The 24474-nt window shown below is 38.7% G+C and overlaps 1 protein-coding gene across 4 annotated transcripts in view; it reads right to left on the bottom strand.

Moving 5' to 3' along the window:
• Window positions 1-209: 209 nt before the first annotated feature.
• Window positions 210-24474, bottom strand: part of LOC135468405 (zinc finger SWIM domain-containing protein 8-like) — a 32333-nt gene continuing 8068 nt past the window's right edge. The window contains exons 2-22 of one of the 4 annotated variants that reach the window (XM_064746653.1): window positions 19928-20081; window positions 17851-17945; window positions 17080-17243; window positions 16480-16587; window positions 16021-16102; window positions 15471-15591; window positions 15013-15208; window positions 13230-14339; window positions 10768-10915; window positions 10250-10434; window positions 9688-9874; window positions 8931-9041; window positions 8501-8625; window positions 7922-8334; window positions 7621-7727; window positions 7183-7375; window positions 6708-6791; window positions 6191-6474; window positions 4428-5657; window positions 3415-3640; window positions 210-2541 (exon numbers count right to left, since the gene is read on the bottom strand). In XM_064746653.1, coding sequence (XP_064602723.1) covers window positions 2325-2541; window positions 3415-3640; window positions 4428-5657; window positions 6191-6474; window positions 6708-6791; window positions 7183-7375; window positions 7621-7727; window positions 7922-8334; window positions 8501-8625; window positions 8931-9041; window positions 9688-9874; window positions 10250-10434; window positions 10768-10915; window positions 13230-14339; window positions 15013-15208; window positions 15471-15591; window positions 16021-16102; window positions 16480-16587; window positions 17080-17243; window positions 17851-17945; window positions 19928-20081 — 5540 coding nt within the window. In that variant the 3' untranslated portion in view covers window positions 210-2324. The remainder of the gene's footprint in view (window positions 2542-3414; window positions 3641-4427; window positions 5658-6190; window positions 6475-6707; window positions 6792-7182; window positions 7376-7620; window positions 7728-7921; window positions 8335-8500; window positions 8626-8930; window positions 9042-9687; window positions 9875-10249; window positions 10435-10767; window positions 10916-13229; window positions 14340-15012; window positions 15209-15470; window positions 15592-16020; window positions 16103-16479; window positions 16588-17079; window positions 17244-17850; window positions 17946-19927; window positions 20082-24474) is intronic. The other 3 variants (XM_064746671.1, XM_064746662.1, XM_064746678.1) reach the window with 3 other exon arrangements.

The following is a 24474-nucleotide window of genomic DNA, read 5'->3' as shown; positions in this document are numbered from 1 at the left end:
GTACTTTCAAAAATGTCCGCAACCTTTGGAAATCTTGCTCCGGAATCCTACTGTACGTCATGCTCTGATGTATAGCTCCACACACACAGTGGAGTTCATTTGCGTGTCAAGTTCCTAACTATATCTAAAATCGTTCACGCTATACGGGTATTGAATGATCGGAATCAGAAACATGAAAACAGAAAATGAAACAAGGAAAAATGGGGTCATATTGATCATGATTTTTAAAATGTTTTATTGATTTTTTTCTGAATTTCTTATGAGGGTACATCAGCAAGCAAAACATGCCAATTTTCACCACACCACAGGAAATGCGACGATACGAACGGAGTTAGAAACAATGGGACACGATTTTGTTGGAGTGGCTCACTACAGCACGAGATGACAGTTCTCGGTGATCTCACACGTGAGCAGTTTGTACAGATGAACGGAGATCGGAATTAAAGTCAAGTTAGATGATAGATAATACAGAACACATATATATCAAACAGCCAGGGCGTGTTAATGGGTTACAATTTTATAACAGCTCAACAATACAAACTACGACATATCACTGTAAGCAATGTCGACTGAACGGCTGACTACAATCACAATCCATAAAACATTTTCATTGTAATTTCTAGACACGTCTCCACACTGTGTTTTATGCTTTGCCACTTGACTGGGAGATTTCTTTAAAAAAAAAACAAACAATGTATTTATTTAGCGCTGACTAGGTAACCATAACGTAATTGACAGCGAGTTTTTACAGCTGGCTAATCACTGCATAGTTGTACTGTGACCTAATTGCATGGCTCGTCAGGACATGTGCCAGCCAGTTGCAGTCTTGTTCTCCTCTGTCATAATGCATTTTTCCTGTGATAATGGTAGAATTCTGCTTTTCGATTACTACTCTAAAACCGCATAAATCTGTTAAAAGTTGGTAACGACGGCCAGTTCGTGGGACTAGATCTCGCTTTTTTTTTCTTCTTTTAAAATTCCAGCAAAATGACCGTCGGTTGTGGGCCCTTCTTTACTTATGTATGTCTTAACAAATACCATCAGTTGACTAAAATGACATTACCGTTACAAAACAATGACATCACCTACACACATGAGAATGTATTTAAGTATGGCCAGAAATAATTGAATTTAATGCCGATGACTGATTAAATCTATCCTTTGGCACAGTCACCCAGTTTACATATATACTCAATGTTAGTTTCATCTGGATGAAAGAAATTCAGCGAAAAGCAAGATGGGTTAAAAAGTGGCATCTGAGGACAACTAGACTGTCAAGTCGTTTGATGACCTTACACTGTTTTTTTCTATGCTTAAATCTTCCTGGAATCAAACATCACTAAGCAAAGGCGTCAGTAGTCAGGTTCATAGAACTTCAATTTCTCATAAAATTTTTTGAAATAGTATCTCTTATGTTACAACACCACTAGACCACATGACTTAGCAAAAAGTTATGAAAAGCTGAGGAAAACGTAGTGTGAACGTAAGTCCCATGTATGAAATTGACCACAGTAAATTTTGTTCCAAACAGTATGCTAACCACATCCAGAATGAGTTTTTCTCTTTTTTTTGTTCTTTTTTTTGCCCAGAAAAGTCTGGTCTGAAGGGCTGAGCACATGTCTCGCAAAAGCTGTTGTTTTCTTCAAAAGATTTAAGTGCATTTTTCTTAATTGAACCAACATTGTGATGGATAAAAACAATTCAGAAAAGAGGGCAGCTTTTGGACTTAACTTAGTTTTTAGGTGTTATGGTGATATATCATGAGTAGTAGGTGGTTACCCTTTTCTAGTTACCCGTCCCTGCTCACAACCTTTCTCTACATTTTGACTATAAGCTGGCCAGCCAATGTACCCTTTATTTTATATTAACTATGTTTCCAAGTGTATATCTAATATATAATGTATGAATATACTATTTTTGTTTAAAATCCAATATGAACATATCTGGCAACAAGTACAGGGCCATGACGTACACAACAGATGGGATAAAATAAAGAACAACAATACAAATTCAGTTCAGAAAATAACACATGCTAAATTTCAACCTGAAAAATTAATAATTAATTATAATAATAATAACATGCAACAAAAAACAAATAAAAAAGAACCAACAAAAAAGTTGTTGTATGTGTATATGCATCAAACACTGAAAAACATAGGATCATTCAATATACATGGTACACAAGTTCAGACAAGTCTAAAATTCAATGTCATTTCCTGGGTTAAAGGCTGTGAATCACAATCACTGCCATGTAAAAGAGAAACGGTAAAGATATAAGAACATGTATTCCAAGATGAGAGAAATGGTCTAAGATAAGTTAAGGGTCAAATGCCCCCAGTGCTTAAAGCATTGACTATTCGTGTCCAGAGATCTTTACGACAAGACTTGGATCTTCGAAGACTTTGTAAAAACTCGTTGAACTGAACAATGCCTCCTGGGGTCATGAAGAATGCATTCCGCGCGCTGCAGACAATGGTGATAAAATCTTCATAATCATTTTGGTTGATGTGATGAATACGCTGATGTGCACACTGGATGAACCTGTCAACAAACAAGCCAAATAGTAGCATAATCGTCGTGGTTCTGGAGGCCCAAAGTGTGGATTACACACCACAAAATATAATATAGGGAAAAAATAATAAAACATCTTCTCAACTTCCTACATTCTGAATATAACAATGTAGAAAGTTTAGAAGGCGTTTTATTATTTTTTTCCTATGTAAATTCTCCTCACCAGGGGATTTTTCTCTATTTCTTCATAGTGCTACATATAATTTTTTCTCAGAGGGAGTATGGTACTCCCCACTTTGAAAGAGAGGGAGTATGTAGGTTACTTCTGACTTTCCAAGTACTGTATGTGGTGCCGCAGAACACAGTTTTTTTTTTTCAAATACTCAACACTTCACTACAGAGGTTGACATGCAGAGATTCTTTCCTCGGTAGCTATACACGACTACCCGGTATACATGTAGATGTAGGCCTACATATAAATAACCCAATAAAGTTAGTATTTCAGTTCTTCCACAAGAGGACTGAATTTGAATGAAGTTACTACTTTTATTTCGCATCAACCTGTGTGGGTTCTATTACAATAACTCACTGACAATGTTATTCTGTATTTTTCATTCCTTGTGCTTTGATAGTAGAGGTTGCAGTATACTGTTGACGTATACAGTGTCATCTAATTTTTTAAGCATATTTACACCTGTACACCCCTTATCTGTATTCACTATGCATATACTGTCACAAACACCTAAAATGTTTTGTTACTACCTGTCATAATATATAAACTATTCACAGAAAATTATGAATTTAACAAGTACAATCAAATTTAGTTTAAACACACTTTGTGACATTTATGTTCAGTAATGTCTGAAAAATGTGGCTAGATAGTTATAATACACATGTACTTACATCTGCAAGCATTTTTGTACAAGTGGGTTGAGTATGTTTGACCTCAGATGATTGGACACTTGTGTTGGGTTATTCCTGGCCAGGATATGAGCTGACTCAACGGCAATGTCATACAGAATGAACGGACTGACAACTGCGTTGACCGCACTTGCACAAAACTGCTGCAAGTAGTTTGTGCCTGCAGGAGAGCAAGAAAACTCTGTACCATCAACATGCAAGGCATACCCTGTAACATATTGTCAGAAAATTGATCAAAATTTACATACCCTGATCATAAAAAAATCACAAACAATGTGTTTAAGGAACAAAATTGGAAAACCAATATCTTACACTCTAAAGTATATGAAATGTACTTCAAGGTGGAGAAAACATAAAAATTTAAAAAAAAAAAAAAATGTTAGTTGTAAACATGGTCTTCAATATATTTTTCAATTTTCTTTAAAAGAGAAAATGACACCTGAAAATGTACTGTGGGTTTTCAGGACCACCTTTTGGTATATATAGTTTTTGTGTAATGTTATACATGTAAATGAGGATATAACACATGTTCAATAAATATATTTGAACATGAATTTGGTCTTTTGAGCTAACAAATGTGATCAATCTGAATTTTGATTATATTTATGTTTTTAATACATTCATAAATATTAGCATCATTCAAATTAAATGCCTATTTTTGAATACAAACAACAAATTTACATTCAAATATATTTATTAGATATGCATCACATCCTTATTTAGAACACTATTATGCAATGACGGTAAGTACCAAAAGGCGGTCCCAAATACCCATCATACAAAAATATCCTTTTCTCCTAATAAAAAAAAAGAAAAAAAAAAGAAAAGAAATTAAAAAATCTTAAAGACCATATTTGCAAATAAGTTTTAACACTATTTCTTCCGATTTTGGCATTATTTTCATGTTTTCTTCTCTTTTAAATTTAAGAGTAATGATTTAGATTTGCTCACATATACACATAACCTGACAGACACGACTGCTGTGGATAGCTTACCCAGTTTCATAGCAACAGCCAGCAGCCACTTGACATCCTCCCCATAAGGTGGGTTCCGTGCATACTTGGTCTGTGGCCGGTCGTCATGCACCCGGCGTGCCAGGGTTTCCATGGCCAACATGCCTACCCTATAGGCTGCCATAAGATAGTTCATCTGTGCCTGGTTCCTCACCGTGGACTGTAACATAGGCTGTGGGGGAGTGATGTTCTGCGATTGTTGCTGTTGCTGCTGCTGCTGCTCCACAGGTTGCAGCAGGTGCTCCACTGGGTGCATTGGCTGGATAGACGCCAGGGTAACACTGGCATTGTTCATTGTCTGTGCAGTAGTGATCTGATTTGTGTACACCGGCATGGCTGTGGGTGGAGGGCGTAAGTGGGTGGCAGATGGGTGGTACACCATGGTGGGGCCTGGAGGGAGGTTATGGATGGGCTGTAAGTTGCTGAATGCTGGCTGATTTTGGTATGGGTATGTGACATATGCTGGGTGGATGTTGTGTGTGTGGACAGGAATGTGAGGCTGACTATAGTGGTGTGCTAATGACTGAATGGGCTGAACATAACTGTAGGGAACATAGGCATGAGGTGGTAGCTGGGGGTGTGATGGGTTGCCTGGTGGGATAGGGTAAGGGATGACCATGGACTGGGTGGGAAGCTGACCAGCCACAGGCACAACTTGGGGGGCTGAGATCTGGGCTTGGGACACAATCGGCTGACCGAATGCCCCTATCTGGGAGTGGGAGCTGGTAGGGCTGGGCCTGTCTGGGGCAACAGGGACAGGGATCTCAGGTTGCGCCACGGCAGGCTGGTCAGTGGAGTGGTCAACGCCTGCTGCATGGGCTTCCCTGTGATTCCTGTCACGGACATTTCCACTAGCCCCGACCGCTGAAGCTTGCTCTGACAGATCATACCAGCGCTTGGCCACATCAAACAGCACCTCAGGGTACACTCCCCCTCCCTTGGCAGCACTCTCCACAGCCAGGCATGCCCGCTCCAACATATCACGACTCTGTTCCTTACACTGTATCAGAGCTCGCTGGATCTCACTTGGGTTGAGGGCATGAGCGTGGGGTAGACAGGACAGAGCCAGCTCCGAAGCTGTCCGGACCATGTTTGGGTCTCGTCCACGAGAAGCCCTGTCTGCTAGCGAAGCAACCTCAGGTGGGGTCAGGTGACCTTCCCAGGTTTCTATCAGGATGTTGATGGCTGGTGCCCCAATCTCCATAGCCTGACCTGAAACAGATATCGATAATTATGTATTTTCATACTTATTTGATTAGTGTTCAACATTTCAATTTTATGACTGCCGGTATATATGTGGAGGTAACCAGAGTGCCCAAATTAAATCATCATCTCTTCATCAAGTACTTACATCAGACAACCCCTCCAACTTAAAGCCACAATTGAAGCAGGTTTGAACATGTGATTTCAGTGGTGCAACAAAAGCAGCGAAGAAGCTATTTTACCATCTGACCCAGAGAGGGTACCCTCTCATCAATAAAAAAACATTAAAGGAGATAAAAACTTAGAAACATGACACTATAGGCTGAAGAGAGCACATTTTTTTCTATCTGGTGGTGCCTGCTGCATAATTTTGCGATTTTTTCTCGCCAGACTTGCAAAGCCTGAAAACGGCAAAGCTGACATAAATCGTTGAGTTCATAACGTCCTCCATCTTTAACACCCTGTAATTTATGCTAGAGGTGTGTTGCCTCTCAGGCAGCGAGAGTCGTTAAAACTGCCGCTCAACATTTAGCTCCAATTACCTGTGATCCAGGATACATGTGAAGAGTATGTTCTTGACAGCCAGTTAGGCGAGACACAGTTGTGAAGTCCAAGGGCATACAGCCCAATCTGGAATGCACACAGATGTAGAGCTCGGTGTGGGCCTGTATGATTGTTAGCAGCTGTGGGCTGGGTAAACAAAGAAGTAGAGCTGTTCCCTCCAGCCTTAGTCAACACCGTCTTTGCCAGCTCAAACATGAAGTGAGCAGAAGCCTCACTTGGTTGATTTGGAATAGTAGGCATGACCCTGTTTTTACCTTTGTACCTGATTAAAACACAACAACAATCTTGAACAGAACAGAACAGAAAATACATGAACACATAGTCATTTAAAACCAAAGAAAATATCTAAACAGCCTTCAACAAATATTTGAATCATAATGGAAATAATCCATATCACTACAAAACTTCAAGAATAAGACTTAGACACATGTTTCTTTCAGAAATGTTTACATGTCCTTCTTGTTAAAGTCAGAAAGGTAAATAATACACTCTCACCTGAGTCCCTTGATGTTTGGAGTGGAGCTTCTCGAATCCAAATTTAGCTGGGGTATTACCCTGTTATTGACAGACCATACAGGACTGCAACAGAAAAGGCAAGCATCTGATGTAAAATTACATAGCATCATTTAATACCAGTAATCAGGGAACACATATTATCATACTGCAAAGAGTCAATTAAACATCTTCTCCAATTTAATAAAATTTATGTCACACACGATATCGCCTTATGTTTTTAAGTTACAATAAAAGACACAAAACAGGAAAAGGTTATTTGTGTATGAAAAAATATCAGAACTAATCACTGAGCAATGATCACACTGATACTTAATTGGTTGATGCAGATCTAATATGTAATTCACAAAACAATTTAAGCCACTAAACAATCTGGAGGTTAACTGGCTCTGCGTGACACAGACGAGCTTATATTATCAACAGGACGAACAAATATGGATCAAGGGAGACAACCCACCTCTCCTCGTCTCTGATTTTAGGCCTCGGTCCTTTGTCTCCAGAGCTACTAGAGCCAATGGAATCACTGCTTTTCCCACTGCTTCCACTGTCACTGCCAGGCCCTTGATGTTTTGCCCAGTGACGTCGGACAAGTGTTGGGGAGTTGTCACTAGAGGTAGTCTCAGGGGCACTGCTGTCAATACTTGCCATTCCTAAAACCAAACATATTTTCATTTTCACACTGCCTCAATCCCTTTGTCAATTAAACCCAAATTACTCCTAATAACTGTATGAGCTGAGGACACAAAGCCACTGTTTAGCCTGGTACTCCTTTTTCAATTATCAAGAACTGTAATTTTTATTAAAACAAATATTTTACTAGCGTGTCGATCTCCATGTAAGTTTATACCAGTAACCACCAGAACAAAATACATGTGCAGACAATTCCCATTCATACCTTGTGAAGGCTTCTTCTTCATGCTCATACACCTGAGTTTGGCTTCTAAAGCTTTGAAATCATCTCCTTCCTCCTCCAATGCCGAACTGTCCTCTGTGTCCTTACCGCTGAACACAAGAAAACACAACTTTATCAATGCATGTGAATAACCTGTTCAATATAGGCAATGGTTACAAACTGCATACATGTAATATTTGGTGGATCACCAAGTTTTAAGCAAACAAGCATAAAATCTGCCATAAAGCCCTGAACAAATGTAAAAAAAATATGTACCAACTAAAGGGCACCAATGGTAACGTACCTGTTATACCTGGCAGGGTAGGTTGTTTTTGGCCTGGCCCCACTGGTGACTGGGCCCTGCTGGCCCCGAGACTGCTCTAAATTCAGGTACTCAAGACTGTGCACAGCAGCTCCCCCATCCTTACGGGCAGCTAGCAGAGAATGGTTACTCTCTCTGGTGGGTGTGGCCTCCTGGCTCTCAGGCTGACTGGGACGCACCTCTGGGGGTGACATGGACTCATTCTCACCCACAGCCCCAACAGGGGGTGCGGACTGGGCAGATCGGGCAGGTGAGGCAGGTTCAGGTCCTGCTCGTGTCTCTCCTGTAGCTACTGATACAGCTGTACATCCAGTGGACTTGCTGGCCAAATAGGTGGTTAGACTAGGGGCCTTAAACAGCTGGTGTACCTCCTTATCCAGCAGTTTGTCCATGATCTAACAGTAAAAGAAAGAGTGGCCAAATGAAAGAGCTTTGTCAGGAACTAGGTTATATAATAAAGACTAGTTAACAGCTTAAGAATCTTTTTTTCCATGTTATTGTTACTGCACATGAAGTATATATCTGGATTTCTACACAGTTGCCAGTTAGGCCATACTTTACCTTGCTGAGTTTGACTTGGTCATCTTTGTAGTGAACCAGCATGGCAATTGCTAAATCTCCTTTCTGCCTGCGAGTTCCTTCACATAACAATGGATGATCTGCCTCAGACACATTAGCCTTCAAACCTGCCAAACAGGATACCAAACAAATGACTACCGAAAACACATTCAGCACAAGAGAAAATCTTACTTTCTGATAATAGCATACTTTAAAAAGCATCAGACGATATATTCAGAAATCTTTGTTTTCAGATTTAGTAAACAAAATACTTTATCACCAGTACAATTTCACACTGAAATGGACTTTTTAACTTGTGCCTTTAAGATTGTACTCATATATTCAAGAGCATGTTTTCAAAATCAATTTAACAGATTTTTCGAATTCATTCAACTACATGTACACTGAAAGGCCAAATCTTAATTCTTCTCACCTAGTGCTGCTACAGCAGCTTCAAAGCCTAGTTTCTCATCACTGGGTAACCTGGCTGTCACCTGTACAGAGCGGCTAGGAGGTCTGCTGTTTGAACCATTCACAGGGAACACTGCAGGATAAAACATATCACAGTTACAAACAGGTTATAAACCACTGAAGTCCCACTGACCTGACATTCTCTGCGTCATAGGTCACTCAAGGGGCAAATCAGTTATTCTGTATTAATTTCAAGCTCTGGATGGAGATTCGCAATCTTCTAATAGTGTTAAAGTCTGATCTCTTCATCCTTTCATGCCCCTGAACTAAATTTGACAGAACATTTCATTTATTTATTTATTTTGATTGGTGTTTTACGCTGTACTCAAGAATATTTCACTTGTACGACGGCGGCCAGCATTATGGTGGGAGGAAACCAGGCAGAGCGCGGGGGAAACCCACAACCATCCGCAGGTTGCTGGTAGACCTTCCCACGTACGGCCATAGAGGAAGCGAGCATGAGCGGGACTTGAACTAACAGCGATGGCATTGGTGAGAGACTCCTGGGTCATTACCACTGTCTGAAGAGAACAAGAATGATAGATTTCAAGATATGGTGGTATGCATATTAAAAACCACTGTATGAAGAGAACAAGAATGATAGATGTTAATCTGTGTTAAATTAAATTGGACAAAGGCATATCAGAATTACACCTTATCAAGGGGAGAAAACTCTTGAGCCTTGCACTAATACAACAAGAGCTACAACCAAGACTTACTTGGCAAACATAAGGAGTCAAAGATGAAACTGGCCAACATTAGAGGTAGTAAAGCTTCTCCCCTAGATTTGAGTTTGCCATCTCTTAGCTGTTCAGCTCTATCTCGTAAAACAGTCAGTTCACTCGGTCCCAATGGAATCTTCTTCAGAAGGGACACCAACTCAGACTCCTGATACGCCAGCTTAACCTGAAACAAATGTCAAGTTGTAAAAATGAGAGGTAAGCCAATTGTATGATGATTCTCCGAGGAATTCTCTAGCATATCTATTAAATGGGTTCACAGTTTGCCATTTGTCATTTAAAGGTATAAATTTTATGCAAAACAACTTGTCACATTTTCATCTGACTTGTTGCATTTGTTGATATGACAAATCAAACCTTTCGAATGCAGTTTTAGCAATTAGTTGCTTCTGACAGAAAAGGCTAATTTAAGCATTACATGTATACATCAAACTGTCATCACATTCAGTTTTACAGAGCACAAATACAGCTACATGTTACAAGTTATGTCTTCCCATAGTGTTTGGAGCAACCTGAAGGTCATAGGAGAAGTATTGAGCACCTGTCTTACTTCTAACGCCTTACAAGAGGCAGGTGGTCTGGGCATTTCCAGGCCAAACATGCCAATCTTGAAAGCAAGGTGGTGACAGTCTGGGTCCTCCGCCAACACACTGCACAAGAAAGCTGCCTTAGACAGGGTGTTACTGGCTAGCATGCTGATCACATTTTGGGCCTTCTTCTTCTTTCCTAATTACCAATAGGGAACCAAACTGAATTATGAATACCTATATATATATATATATATATATATATATATATATATATATATATATATATATATATATATATACAGTACACTTACAGTTGATCTATCCATATAAAAAAAATAAGACTGTCAATTTTCATAAAGACCTTACTTCTTTGTCGACTTACAATACCATTATCAACCAGTAATTATTAATGTGTTCATCACCACCATCCCCCACATTACAGATAAGAAGAGGCTAACTGTTCAGTGAAAGTTTAAGTACTTCAAAATTTCTTGAAATGTTGAGATATAGAATTTGTGTGGAGACTGACCCTTGCCCTTGATAGCTGCCAGGTTGGCTGCCTCGGCCAGAAGGTCAGGTGGATTGTCTAACATATCCTCAGCCAGCTGCTTGGCCAGCTTGCTAGCCTCTTTGGTGTGACCATGTGCATGAAGTGCCTCAGCTCTAGCAAACTGGTTCTGAAAAGAAGAACAAGTATGTCCATAAGTCAACAGTAAATAACACTGCTATTGACATGTCTATGAATTATGTAGCTGTAAAACGATGATTTCAAATATCACCATTACATTACTGTGCACTGAGATGCAAATCAATTAAACAGCACAAAACCATCATGGTCCTTTCCGCAGTGCAAGGTCTAATAATGTGATGACTGTGGGATCCCCCCAGGTTTTCTCGGTTTCCTTTCACCACGATATTGGTTGCCATCGTGCAAGTGAAATATTCTTGAGTAAGGCATAAAACCAATCAAATATATAAATAAGTTTAAAGTGATGGGAAATTCAACACGTACAATAAGATCAATGGACAATGCATCCGCATCTCATTCACCATTTTCAATGAAACCAGGAGTCCATTACCTATAAATATTCAACTTCCCTATAGCTTGTCTCCACAGTACATTACATATGTTATGTTGTCTGTAGCTTGCGCCATCTGGTGGAGAAAAATGCCAACCTCTTGGGTGGAAATTGTGAACGGAATCATGGGAAATCTAATGTGCTGAGAAACTGTTAAGGTCAAAGCCATTTGTAAACGGCTGCTACAAGAACTTGTCACACCCTGAAACCGAAACTCTATACTTAAAAACTACAACTTTGCTAATCATTGTTGCTATACCGTTGAGAACCCAATGATTGTTTTCTTATTTTCAAGCAACTCTAAAACAATTACTTTCAAATACATTGTTGTCCTTTTACAAATTCTCTATTGTCATCTTTTTTTTAAGTCTGCTGCAACACACCCACATCTGAACCATTTTTCCCCACCGTGCCTCAGACGTTTCTCAAGCATATGCTGCACAATAGACAGAAAAAAATACATGGCTTTGCAGACACATCACATAACGTGTTAGAGATCAAAGAAAAATGTAAAGAGCCCTGGAGACTGGCTATAGGGAAGTTGCATACTTCTAGATAATGGCCTTCTGATGAAACTACATGTAATATAGAGGTTGTGATTTTAGTTCAAAACAACTGGCTTTGCAACCTGTAAAAGTGGCCATGTTAAAAGAATTCCATGATACAGTGCAAACAATGAAAGAAACAATACGGGCGTTCTTCAGTTAGAGATACAACATGGCTCAAAGTGGAAGTCATCTGTTTGTACACAGCACAATGGCATTGGAAGAAAAGGGCATGGTCCTACATCAACATATTCATGTACTTATTAACACATCTGTATTCGTATATATTTATTGAACACAATGTTCATTTGTTATTTCTAAAAATATGAAGATGGAGAATTTTCAATATTTTTGTGCCAATGACATAAACATTGGAAAACCATCAAGCAATTTACATTTAAAACACTGTTCACTGGCAATCTACTACAGTGACACGCATATGAATCTAGCAGAGGTATGTTAAAGCTTTCCTTCCACTTCCAACCTGTAAAACATGTCTGCCACAAAAGCAGTTTATTTCAGCCCTGAAGTAATTCTAATTTCATAGTACTGTGTAGATCATGAATAATAAAAACCTTAAGATCAGATATATCATCAAAGAAACAGTTGGCTCAGACTTCATGCAAACTTCTTCTGGGCCTGGGAGGTTAGTTATTCCCAGTTATTTTTTCTTCTGATCTTTTGATGTGCCAGTTACATTTATGCCAGTTATGTGAATGTTGTCATTTTTAATCATCATGAACAACAATCTGAAAGTCAAACTAAGTTTATTATCAATGGAAATTTGTTTTCATTGTGGAGAACAATGACAGTTCCACATTGGAGAATGCAAGAGAAAAGATTTGTTTTCTGATATCTAAACTGGGAAGAATGCAAATGGCCTCCAATATAACAGGAAAGTATCATCAGGACAGGCATTTCTTACCCTACATCCTTCCCTCTCTCTTGTTCAGTGTGGAGAAAGGCTTTGTAACTATACATTCCTGGATAAAAAAGTACGAGGAACAAAGCGTGGAGGACTTTATTATTCAGGAATGTACAGTTATGGGGTCTTTCTTCCACTAAAAGGGTTGCACACTCTAGTGTTACATAATAAACTATTTCTGTGTTTAGCGGTGGGAGGGAGTAGGAAGTGTGCAGTGTGTTTTAGCTCTGATTCTTTATGTATAGTGACATGGCCAAAATGTGCTTGGCTAGACAATTCAGATCTGCCAGACACATTTAGAAAAGTACGGCTGCTGTACTTATCGGAGGGAGAAATTACAGATTCTGAATAGTGTGACAGATTTAACAACTGTGCATGTGAACTATGCGAACATCCCCTTCACAGTACATGCAGAAATGAAAATTCCATATTCCATCAATACCTCTTGACAATCATTGATGGCTTTTAAACCAGCAAAATAATTTGGTTCTTCAGTTTTGTCTTTTTTCTTCTTGTCTGAATCTGGTACTTTAGCTTTGGTATCATAGAAGTAAATGAGGAACTCGTCACTGGAGTGTTGTGTGTCTGACATAGAATGGTCCACAGCAGGTTTTGGTAAGCTCTGTGAGGGAGCTGCTGCAGTGGCTAGCGTTCCCTGGCACGAGGTGTCTGAGTCTACATCCAGCGGGTCAGCATCTGCCGCTTTCTGTGCCCCAACTCTTTCACATGGACCAGTTGACTGGGGGTCCCGACTGTGAGTTGGAGGATGAGGGCCAGAGTTGGTATGATAAACACAGTGGCCAGGTGTGTACTGTACGACACCATGATCCTTAGCAATGTCTAGACTGGAATCAGAGTCTCTAAACAGAGGGTCAGCCCTGTCAGGCTCACAAAACCCCTCAGACCCTGAGCTACAAGCACCGTCATTTTGAGATCTGTCACTATGAGAGAAGTTTCGCAAACTATTGTGTGACTTAGATTGTTTTTCCTGAGACCGTGCTAGCGCGTGTTCTGCTAGCTTTCCTGGGCCTTGAACTATCGTTGTTTTGTTGTCTGTACTAATAAGGTCCTCAGAACAGACTGTGACAGTTTGAACCCTTGATGGCTTTTTCATGTCTCCATCATGACTGCGGCTGAAGTTGTACTGGAGATGTGAGCAGCCATTCTCACTGTAGGTGACCCCTGTAATGGGGTAATCACTCCAGTCCATCTGACACGCCTCCAGTGAGGGTTTGAACCCTGGGAACACCTCCACGTCATTCTTCTTCATATTGTTTAGTGTTCCGCCATAACTGGTTCCGCGAGCTTTGCGCACCTTGTCTATCGTGGATATGTGCCACTCTTTGAACTTAGCAGCCAGGTCTTCTCTCTGTATGGGGGAGAGTCTGGGGTTGAGAGCAGCAAGTCTCCATAGTGTCACTAGCTCGTCACACAAACTTGATGCCGCGTGCTGAGTGCCACTTGAGCTGTTGTTACCATTTCCACGACTGATGTGATTGGCCATGTTCAGGTACGAGGAGGAGATTTTGGTTGAAAACCACCACACAAGGATCTAATGGAGAAAGAAAGGGATTTATATAACTACTGTTAACTATAAACAAAGTCACTGTTTGTTTTTAACTGCAAAAAAGATTGCAAACTGCAACAAAAAAAATGGCAAAAAATTAAAACTGCTATTTTATTTTTTGAAGGGCCCTATGGAAAGTTTTCTGCTGTTTCTACTTTTGCCAGAAAGATATCATGCAAGAGCACATCGCTGAAGTCACAAAGGACACAATAAATGTACTTTTGTGTAATGCTGACTTATTTAAACATTGGCGTACTAGACATATTTGATTCAACATTACATAAGAATATTATCATTTCATCTTCAAATTTTATAGAACTTGCCAAAGTTATGGAAGTTAACCTGTTCTTTAACACTAAATCCTTCTCAACCATGGTGTTGGCCCTGTTCAATACAAATTTTTCCTTCATCTCACTGATTTATTCCACTTTGTTTCTCTTGAAACTGGAAAATTATACTATAGTTTCAAAGCAGTTGCAGAATTAGAAAACTTTTTATACAATAAACCAGTATAGACATGCACAGCATATAACTAGGGTGAAAAAACATTTGTCCTCCTTTTATTCTTGATTGCAGGATATGTGAAGGTAAATTCATGCATGTGTTGCATTCAAATTGCTAATTTTAGAGATACAAGGAATAGATCCTATTTTCTTACCTGTTCACACTGCAGCACCTCGTCTGTCAAAATCTCCAGTAAGGGCACAGCATTGCTGTCATTCCTACGGTACATCTCTCTTACAATGGACAGCAGGTTCCACATGCCTTCAGGCTCTCTACCACGTAGCGGTCGCAGCAAACTCTGCCATTCTGCAGCTGCAGGTGGCGCCGTCGATGATAAGTAGTTCACATCACTGCAGTGGCAAGAAGATCCTATAATTTCTCTAAATGTTCACATATTGACTATGGCAAAACATATGTAAACATGTACATATTGAAATTAAGCAATCAGAATTCAATATTGAGATTTTTTTTACATTTCAATTCATTCCTTAAATATGTAGTTTGATGAATGTGCAGAAAACTTATAATAAAGAGACAATAAATAATAAAGATCAATTCTGGTAATGCAAAACTCAGTGTTGAAGGATAAAGTTATTCACTACAAACACTTACCTGAAAACCATGGGGGAGGGCACACAGAACTTGATCAGAGTTTTCTTCACATTTTCATGAAGTGTGTCAGCATCTAAACACCAGGATGTCTGCTCACTGGCTGAGGGTCCAGCTGTTGGATCTGTATAAATTAAGCAGACACTAAGATATTAACTGCATTCCAGGGTTTACTCATTAATCTTTGTCATCACTGATAAAGATCATTCTTATACACCAATCTATCTTCAGATTGAGGTTTCATGACAAAACCTACACATTCAATTCGATAACCCATCACTTCGCAATGTGCTACGAAAAATAAAAAACGTTAAAGAGATGAAGAATACAGTGCTGAACCCAACAGACTGAAAATATCTACAGCATCCCACAGTGCAAGTATGTCACTGACATCAGCTTGCTTCTTCCAAGGATGGCTGACTGTCTTAACATTACAATTTAATTTCTATCTGAATATTGCCATAAATAAACAATTACATTCATTATAGATGCACAGAGGTAAAAGCTGAGATCCCTAAAAAATAACACTGACAACACACTGCAGAGGTGTTACCTGGTGCACCACAAACAGTATTGATGGCATTCTGCTGGGAGGACAAGAGTTCATCTAACAACCGCTGTGCTGTAGGTAAAATCTACAAAGGGAACAAAGATATTTATCATTTGTGGTAAGTACAGAATATTAACAACAATGACAAAAATGAGGAAATAGAATGGAGATATAGCTAAATTATCTTGGAGAATAACAAGAGATTCATGCAGATTCACAGTGGACGTGACAACTACACCCACACAAAGTTTAATGCCAAGACCATGCGAAATGGTAAAATTACTACCTTTGCTTGGCAACAATCACATCACCCTGATGTTATCCCCTTTAGTGCACTCTATTTCTCATATGTTACAGCTGAGAACATTGTTGTTGCATTCAGTGTAAATGTGTCTACAAAGTACTGTTCTCAACTGATCTAGGCTTGCTTAACTCATCAGGATACATGAAAGTGTGCGTTACCTGTTGAGGAAGTTCGCTGATTAAATATTGAGCAAATTTCTGCAGCTGGTCTCTCTGTAAGCGTGAGAGTGATTCTGACACAGGGGCTCTCAGACACACCGAGTTGGCCTAAAAAATAGTAAGTGAAACAATTTTGCAATGGTAAAGCAAATAAAAATTCCTGTATGACCCGAGATAAATGTAGTAAAATCATACACATCATAAGACTTTGGTAACCTATCTGATAAATCTTTTAGTCTTTGATTTATTCATCTGATTACTGCTTAAAGCCAGACTAAAATGTATTTCACTTGTCCAATGGTGTTCACTTTTATGGGTGGAGGAAAATGGAGTGCCTGGGGTAAACCAATGGCCTTTGGTAAATTACTGAGAACTTCCTCACATGTGACAAACTGATATGCCCAACCTATATTGGTGGAATACAAGTGTTTCTCGTAAACATGTCACTGCACAACCAGGCCAACAAGGGCAGTTGATTGCTTCTTGCAACCAAGGCTCCACAAGAAGTGAAGAGTGGCAGAATCCTGTCAAAGGCCAAATTTGAGCTCACACCTTTTACTCCTTTACATTTACTCCTCTTCTGTCATATAATCTACCAACCTGGTGTATCCTGTAGAGGCACAGGGCTACCACATGAGCACACCATGATGGGGTGCTGTTACACGTGCAGTTGCAGGATGAGATCCGCCGTCGATCAAACACAACAGCAACATTAAACGACCCTTGACCTTGAGGAGGTATTACGGTGGAACTCAAGTGAAATCCTAAAATTAAACAGGGGTTCGGTTAAAAGTGATCAAAATCTGGTACATATGTAGATACTTATATGCTCAATATTTAAATGCATTCATAACAGAATACATGTACATGGTTATTTAAACCAGATGAAGATAACACAGTTTGCTTTAAATAAATGAAGACAAGAACAGTGGCAGAGAGCAACTCTAATACTTCTTAACATATTGTATTTCACCTAAAGCTTGGTGAAAATCACCTTTTAAAGTTCTGAAGCACATGAAGACCTTAACTGATACCTTTGAAGCCGACACAGTTTTTCTAATAACTTTACATAATACTCTTATGTGGCTCTATGAGGTGTGTGAATCAACAAGAATCAGGAAAATAGGCGACTTGAAAAGAATTCAAACAGTGAATTCCACAGAAGACAAAGGTTTCCGTAACAAAAAATGTCATCATTTTTTATGTTTAGGTTATACATTAAATTATCTGCTTCATTTGTTTCATCCTATAGCTGGAATAAAGATCTGTGTAGTGTACTGGAAAACAAGCACATAGATGACAAAGACAATTCTCTTCTGCCTTACTTATTGTACTGTACATACAAGGCGGCTTTCAGCAGGCAACACATACCAATTTGAAGAGCATCACGGACACACTTGGCCTTGTATAGATGTTCCCCTTTCTGAAACTCATCTGCACTTCCATTTGCCAAACAGGAATAAAGTCTGAAATTCAGAAAATATTTAGTTTGAAGACAAAGAATTCTAAAGTAATAATTTATTGTACTGTCTGTATTTATCTGTTTAATACAGCAGCACTTGTGAATCTTGGAGAGTAGGCTGTTGTTATGAAATATTCCTACACAAATAATACTTTTGATTTTTATTAAAATGCAACCCTTGGCAGTTTGTCCTGAAGTTCCTGATTAAAGATGTGTTTGTGAACAGGTACAGGTAAGAAGTATGCAATAGTTTGCCGATATGCCCAACTGCCCATATTGTAGTCAAAGAGATTTCTCATTTATAACACTCATAATTATAAGTAGCAAAGACTAAGAAATCAAACAATATATCAAAATGTATGTATGGCTATTTTTTTCATTTATTATCACATATGTTGGTCCAGATCTGACTGTCTTTCTTTGATCCACCCTTGTGTGTATGTTCATGCAGGAGTCATATTATACGTGGCATCATCAAGTGTTACATTACATTTGATGCATGTACATGTAAGGTCACAATTCCAGGTTACATTACATCTGGCTTATACATGAATATGCATTAAGCATAGATACAGTGCAAAGCTATGGCTCATCAGAGACACAATTGAATTACTTGCTTGTGGATATGATAATGAGACCCATGTGCATGCATGTACAGTAAATGCAAGGCCCCTCTTTGTCTGTGGGCTTGCCTTTGTAAGGGTAAGGTCAGCTACTATGTGTTATCAGCTGACAGCCAGGCCTCTAGGCATGTTGGAGTCCCCAGCTCAGAGTCTGTTTGGCTGTTTATAGCTCAGTCTGCAGTCCCTAGGCAAGCCAGGCACTGTCCCCTTTATATGACTGACTTGCCTGGTCAATGCATTTAGACAGAACAATGTCAAGTCTTATGGAGGTCATATGTTATCAAGCAGAGCTATCAATGACCTTATTTTTGCATGTGTTCCTGAGGCCTGAATCAAGGTTTGTGAGCAGGCCAAAAGCATGTATAAGTACTACAGCCTCTAACACATTTAATAAACACATGTAATAAGCCTACAATCTGCATATCCTTGTGGATTTGAAATCCACAATTCAGTCATACCTGTATCTTCAAACACACCTACTTTGTGGATCTACATTTGGAAAAAGTGTACTACATGTATATGTAATTATAATAATACATGGTTAAGACACTGATACTTTAGGGCATTTATATTTTTTGTATATAATATCAGGCCTTCCAGCAACAAACCAAGGTGCAATTACGTACAGTTAGGTGAAATACATGTATTCTGGAGCTTGTAAACTGAAGGTCTTTATACACCAGATGAATATAAACATAAAGATCTTTGTGTTGTTAGAAAAAATAACATAAATGCAACAAAATATTACTCATCTACTTCTATGAACAAACATCCTTATTAGCTGAAAAAGTAAAATTATTCCCACAAGAAACTTGTGAGTCAGCATATTATTTGCTGTTTATACAAAAAACATGGAATTGAGATAGCCAGGCATGACTGTGTTAAAGATAATAGCCTGGACACAGCCACACAGCAATCTCTCTACAGGATAGCTCACACTCTATCACTGTAAATTCGAATGCCCAATCATACAATCTCTGTGGGGATGACTGGCATGTAACATGCATTAACCAATACATGTTTCCACAAATATCCACTGTTCAGACATTTACAGCAAACCTTACAGAAAGCCTATAAAGCTGTTACCGGGACAATATAATATTAGTATATTGTTGTTATATATCTACTAAATGTATGTAGGCATAAACACCGACCATATCTGAAATTAATACCAACTGGTTATATTCAGAAACATAAGTTATGTGTTCGCTCGCTCTTTTACCCAGTCTGTGTTATGTGGCCACCTGCCCTAAGCGGCCACTACTCTGGTCTCCCTTCACTGGCCACATACGACAGGTTTGACTGTATAAATACCAATAGATCATGTCCACAAAATCAGGCTTAAATTTAGTGACTGGCATACCTGATGTCCTCTTCATTTTCTGGGAAGCTCCAGAAAGCAATGCGCAGCTGAAGATACTCTGGGATGGGCTGGGGGAAGTATTCCACCACTTCAAACGGAATATTACAGGCCACAGACTGGGCAGCTAGCTCCACTAATGAACTTGTCTGTCCTTCTGAAAGATGACATCACAAACAAGAACTGAATGACAATAACATGCATTCTGTTCTGAGTTAATGGACAACATAATTATATAAAGAGTACACACCACTGTTACACATTCACATCTAGAATTTTCACCAGGTACATTTATATACAGGAGTACATGTATGTATTTACAACAGTGTACTGCTATTCCAATGGAATAGTTTAACATATATTTAAGTAATGCCACAACACTGAGAAAAGACAAGCAATGCTTATTGTGTTTTTATACATACAGTTTGGTTTTTATTAAACCATATTAAAGAGGCCAGAAGTCAACAAATATACATCAGAAAAAATTATACCTTCTTAGCTGTTGTATCTACAATAAAGGACCTAAACTTTTACCCAAGACAACAGCTAAGTTGTACATATTCTATTAATCTTAGAATAATGTCGAGATTTGTTCACATGGTACCTTGATACTCTACTAGGAAAATGTAAGCTTCAGCACCAAAGGTAATATTTATGATATTTATATGCCTCTAAAGCTGTACTTTTGTTGCTAAAATTTTAGGTTATTTACCATAGATTTATATATAATTCTCCTAATCATCTGCCATCAGATGCTACCACCTGGGTAGACAGAGTGTGGTTAGGGTGAGGTGATGGATGGTTACTCATGATATCGGGGGTTTATTAGCTGCATGTGTTCTCCTTCGGACGGTCACTCTGCAATTTACAGATATGGCTAGCTTTGCAAAATAAGATCATGGAACAGGATCAATGGTGTCAGTGGCCTTTACAGAAACCTGCAATTTCCAATTTTCCACCCAGTAACCATGGACGTAGTGTTAGAAGGTTGATTCGCGTTCTGTTATAAGGAAATATACATGCACTACATGTCAGCTATACATACATTCATGAGCCCAACATGTATACTGTATGTGCAAGCTTGCAGCAAGCCTAATACAAAGATCTATAGTACATGTAGTGAATGCATCAATAACTGAATTATCCATCTGATTATAATTTAAAGACATCTAATTGAACATGGGCTGTTCAGGTACATAGTTATGCACATGAACATATAGATACAGTACTATAAAAAGTATTTCCAATAGCTCATACAGCCCTAGATCTCAACTCTTGGACGTCACAAATGCTAGCCTATTTATATGTACATGGAGTCAAATGTGGGCTAAATGCTAGCACATATACCACCTCAAAGCACAAGTGTGCCTCTCTTATCTTTGCCCTAGTGTGTCTGTGGTAGTGATATAAGACTGCAGCCAGCAGCCATGCAGCAACATGAGCACGTACAACCAGCTAATATTATTCTCCTGCCTGCACCAATCTGGGCCAGTAGGTTTCCAGCACTCTATATAGGCTGGGAATCTGAATCAATTAGTGAGTGCTTCCATACCCTAGGATATTGATTTACTCAGGATGCTACCTTGCACAGTGGCCCATACACTTCTATAAAGGAAAACCCAAACAACCATGTTCAATCTGCAAGAACAAATCATTTTTTCTGAAATTTAACTGGACTACAGTGGATGAACAATGTACATGTAAGCTAAAGCAATTTGCATTTGTTTTAGCAAATGGTGTCACTTCAAAATTCTATCCTAGAAAATGACATACATATATGGCATGAGGTATTATAAGTTGAAACTTAATAGAATACATGTACATAGTGCCTTTAAAGGGTACTACGCATGTTCTCAACATGTACACTGTATGTGACACACTACATAAACAGCCAGTGGGTTGAATGGGGCAATACATGTATACATATACATAATGTGCTTGTTTCATTAATACAAATGTCAACAGCTTTCAGAGGCTTTACCAACCCAAATGTACATGCACATGCATGTATACATGTCAGTGTACTATCTGAGCACTATGGTGTAACAATACTAGGTTCTCCACCTTGCCTAGAGATGGATAACTGTGAAAATGGTAAACTTAAAATGCATGTGAATTTTTCAATGAGACCACTTCAGTCATACATGTTTTCAAGCTCCAATTTAGAGAAAATTACTCCAATTTTAGTTTTGTAAAGTCGTTTGGAAAGCTCGCAATATACTCAAAATACATTTGCCACTTAGAAAAAAGAATGAAAGCTTGGGCAAACTGTGTTGAAATGGGTAAGTTTTAAAGGAGCTGAAAATCATTGACTTCATCGATAATAGTGGTTACTGTCGCATCAGAGCACAATTCATACTTCACTGGACGAGGTCCCACTTTTTTGTAGTTTGACATGTCCTAAAATGGCATCACATTACTGCAAAGATGCTGTTATGTTACAATAGTATAAGGTAATTCAGTAGAGTCATGTTAAGCATGTAAGCTTCTGCATGGAAATAAAAATCAAATTAAATGTAAATTACACGAGGCAAATGGTCTATAAATACATGTACCACGTACATGTAACTATCTCAACGTTGTGTAAACATACAGAACACTTCAACAACCCTAAGAGTGCACCAACTGCTTATAGGTACTTGTCACAAATGCCTTTACAAACATTGAGAGCCCTGAAATATAAAATTTGGAAAGATCAGTAATCAAGCAAATGCATGTACTAACTGTAGTCATAACTACCGGTATTTCATGCGAATGACCATATACAGATATACAATATATATGTACATACAGTTATTTACTGAGGAGATTTGTACCTGACATTTTATATGTGCATTACATGCATCTACAGTGGACAACACATATAAAGCCAGTGTAAAACATGGAGTACATGTATAGTTACCTCATTGTTTAACAGGATTCAGACTACATACAATATGGGAAATTGCACGCACAAATGAAGTAGTCACAAGTAGTGTATGATTTTTTGAAATGAATGCTGAAATTATGGAGCCTCCATTCACTTTCAAAGTGTATTTTCAAACTGTTCCTAAATGTATTAATATCTACGTCATATTATTTTACTTGCAGGTCATTTAATTAGCAGCTTATTGGCAGTTACATGTAGGCTCAGTTAATATACAAGCATAAATGTGTCCAGCTCCATGGTGTGAACAGTTTAAATACATGTAAATGTGCCTCAATAAAAGGGAAAACTAGTGAGTCCTCTCAACTATGACCAAACATAGGCTGGCCTTTCAAAAAACTCATATGAAAATAGAATACCTGTATGCCTGAAGATAGCTACATGTATGTGTTAGATGTTGTGAGAGTCTGCAGAGTATACGGTCACCAGCGTGTTTGGACATGTCAGCAGATTTATCACACTCTGTACACTTGTACAGGTAAACACAGCCTAAAGACAAAGCACACCTCGAGTTAGCTGCCCTGCCAAGCAATCAGTACAACTGGGCTGGGGGAGTCCAAGGACTCCACAGCTGGTACTCAAATGTCAGCAAACTTACTGCCATCTATAACTGCACTCTGCAAAAATAACCCCAACCTAAGTTGAAAAACAAAGCAATTGTTGCACAATGAGAAATAAACGGTCTTCTTCATTGTACTGAATATCCCTAACTCTCTCGTCCTTCTTTGTAAAAAAAAATTTCTCTGTAATTTGAGTGTTGTTATCAAAGCACAATAGTGAAGGTCTTCTTCAAGGATATTTTGGAATAATTACATGTACATGCACGTACTTCTTCCATGGCCATACATGATTTAATACAAACAGGGTTAAGTTAAAAGAGACTTATGCAAGCAAAACCCTCTGTGAAAGGATAAGTTCAAGGTTTAATAAACTAAACAGATACAAGGTGCATGTATTCTGTTTATATCACCAGTTTAAGAAAAAAGTGCATGTTCATTGTGGGCCTTGAGTAAGTGAGGTTTTAGCCAAATCTGAATATATATGTACAGTAGGTGACTCTCCAAAGAAGCCTGTGCCACCTAACAGTCAGATGTAGAGTAAATGTGTTTGGCCTACAGTATCTGAATGCTCTTGCTGTTAATAAAGAAATCAGTGCTGGTAACTATGGCGTACAGCATCAAAGTGTAGCTAGTAGAGTCAAAGAGATATAGTTACTATACACACCTTGTGGTGATCACTACTCTCATGTGTGTATGTTACTGTCAATTTAATGTATCACATCCAGAATAAGAGTTGAATCTAATTCTCAGAATATTCTGATTGAACAAAAGGGTCTGTTCAATTTGCCTGCCTGCCTGTCAAAATTGACTACAAATTACAGTATTCATTGTTCTGAATTTAAATCCATGCACACAAAACATAAAAAAGGGGTAAATTAGTGTTCCGGAGACTGGGCCAAGAAATGACTCGGTAAGATGCTCACAAATAAAGTATGTCCATTTCCCAATATTCTGAGGCCTAAGAACAATCTGGAACAATCTAAAATTTTATTAGTAATGAACCAGTTAAATGAGTCCATAATGAATATCAAATTGTTAATCACTTTTCTTCTTAGACATAAACC

This window comes from Liolophura sinensis, chromosome 1 (genome assembly GCF_032854445.1).
Source record: "Liolophura sinensis isolate JHLJ2023 chromosome 1, CUHK_Ljap_v2, whole genome shotgun sequence".
Taxonomy (NCBI): Eukaryota; Metazoa; Mollusca; class Polyplacophora; order Chitonida; family Chitonidae; genus Liolophura; species Liolophura sinensis.
This window is presented reverse-complemented; position numbering and strand designations above follow the sequence as displayed.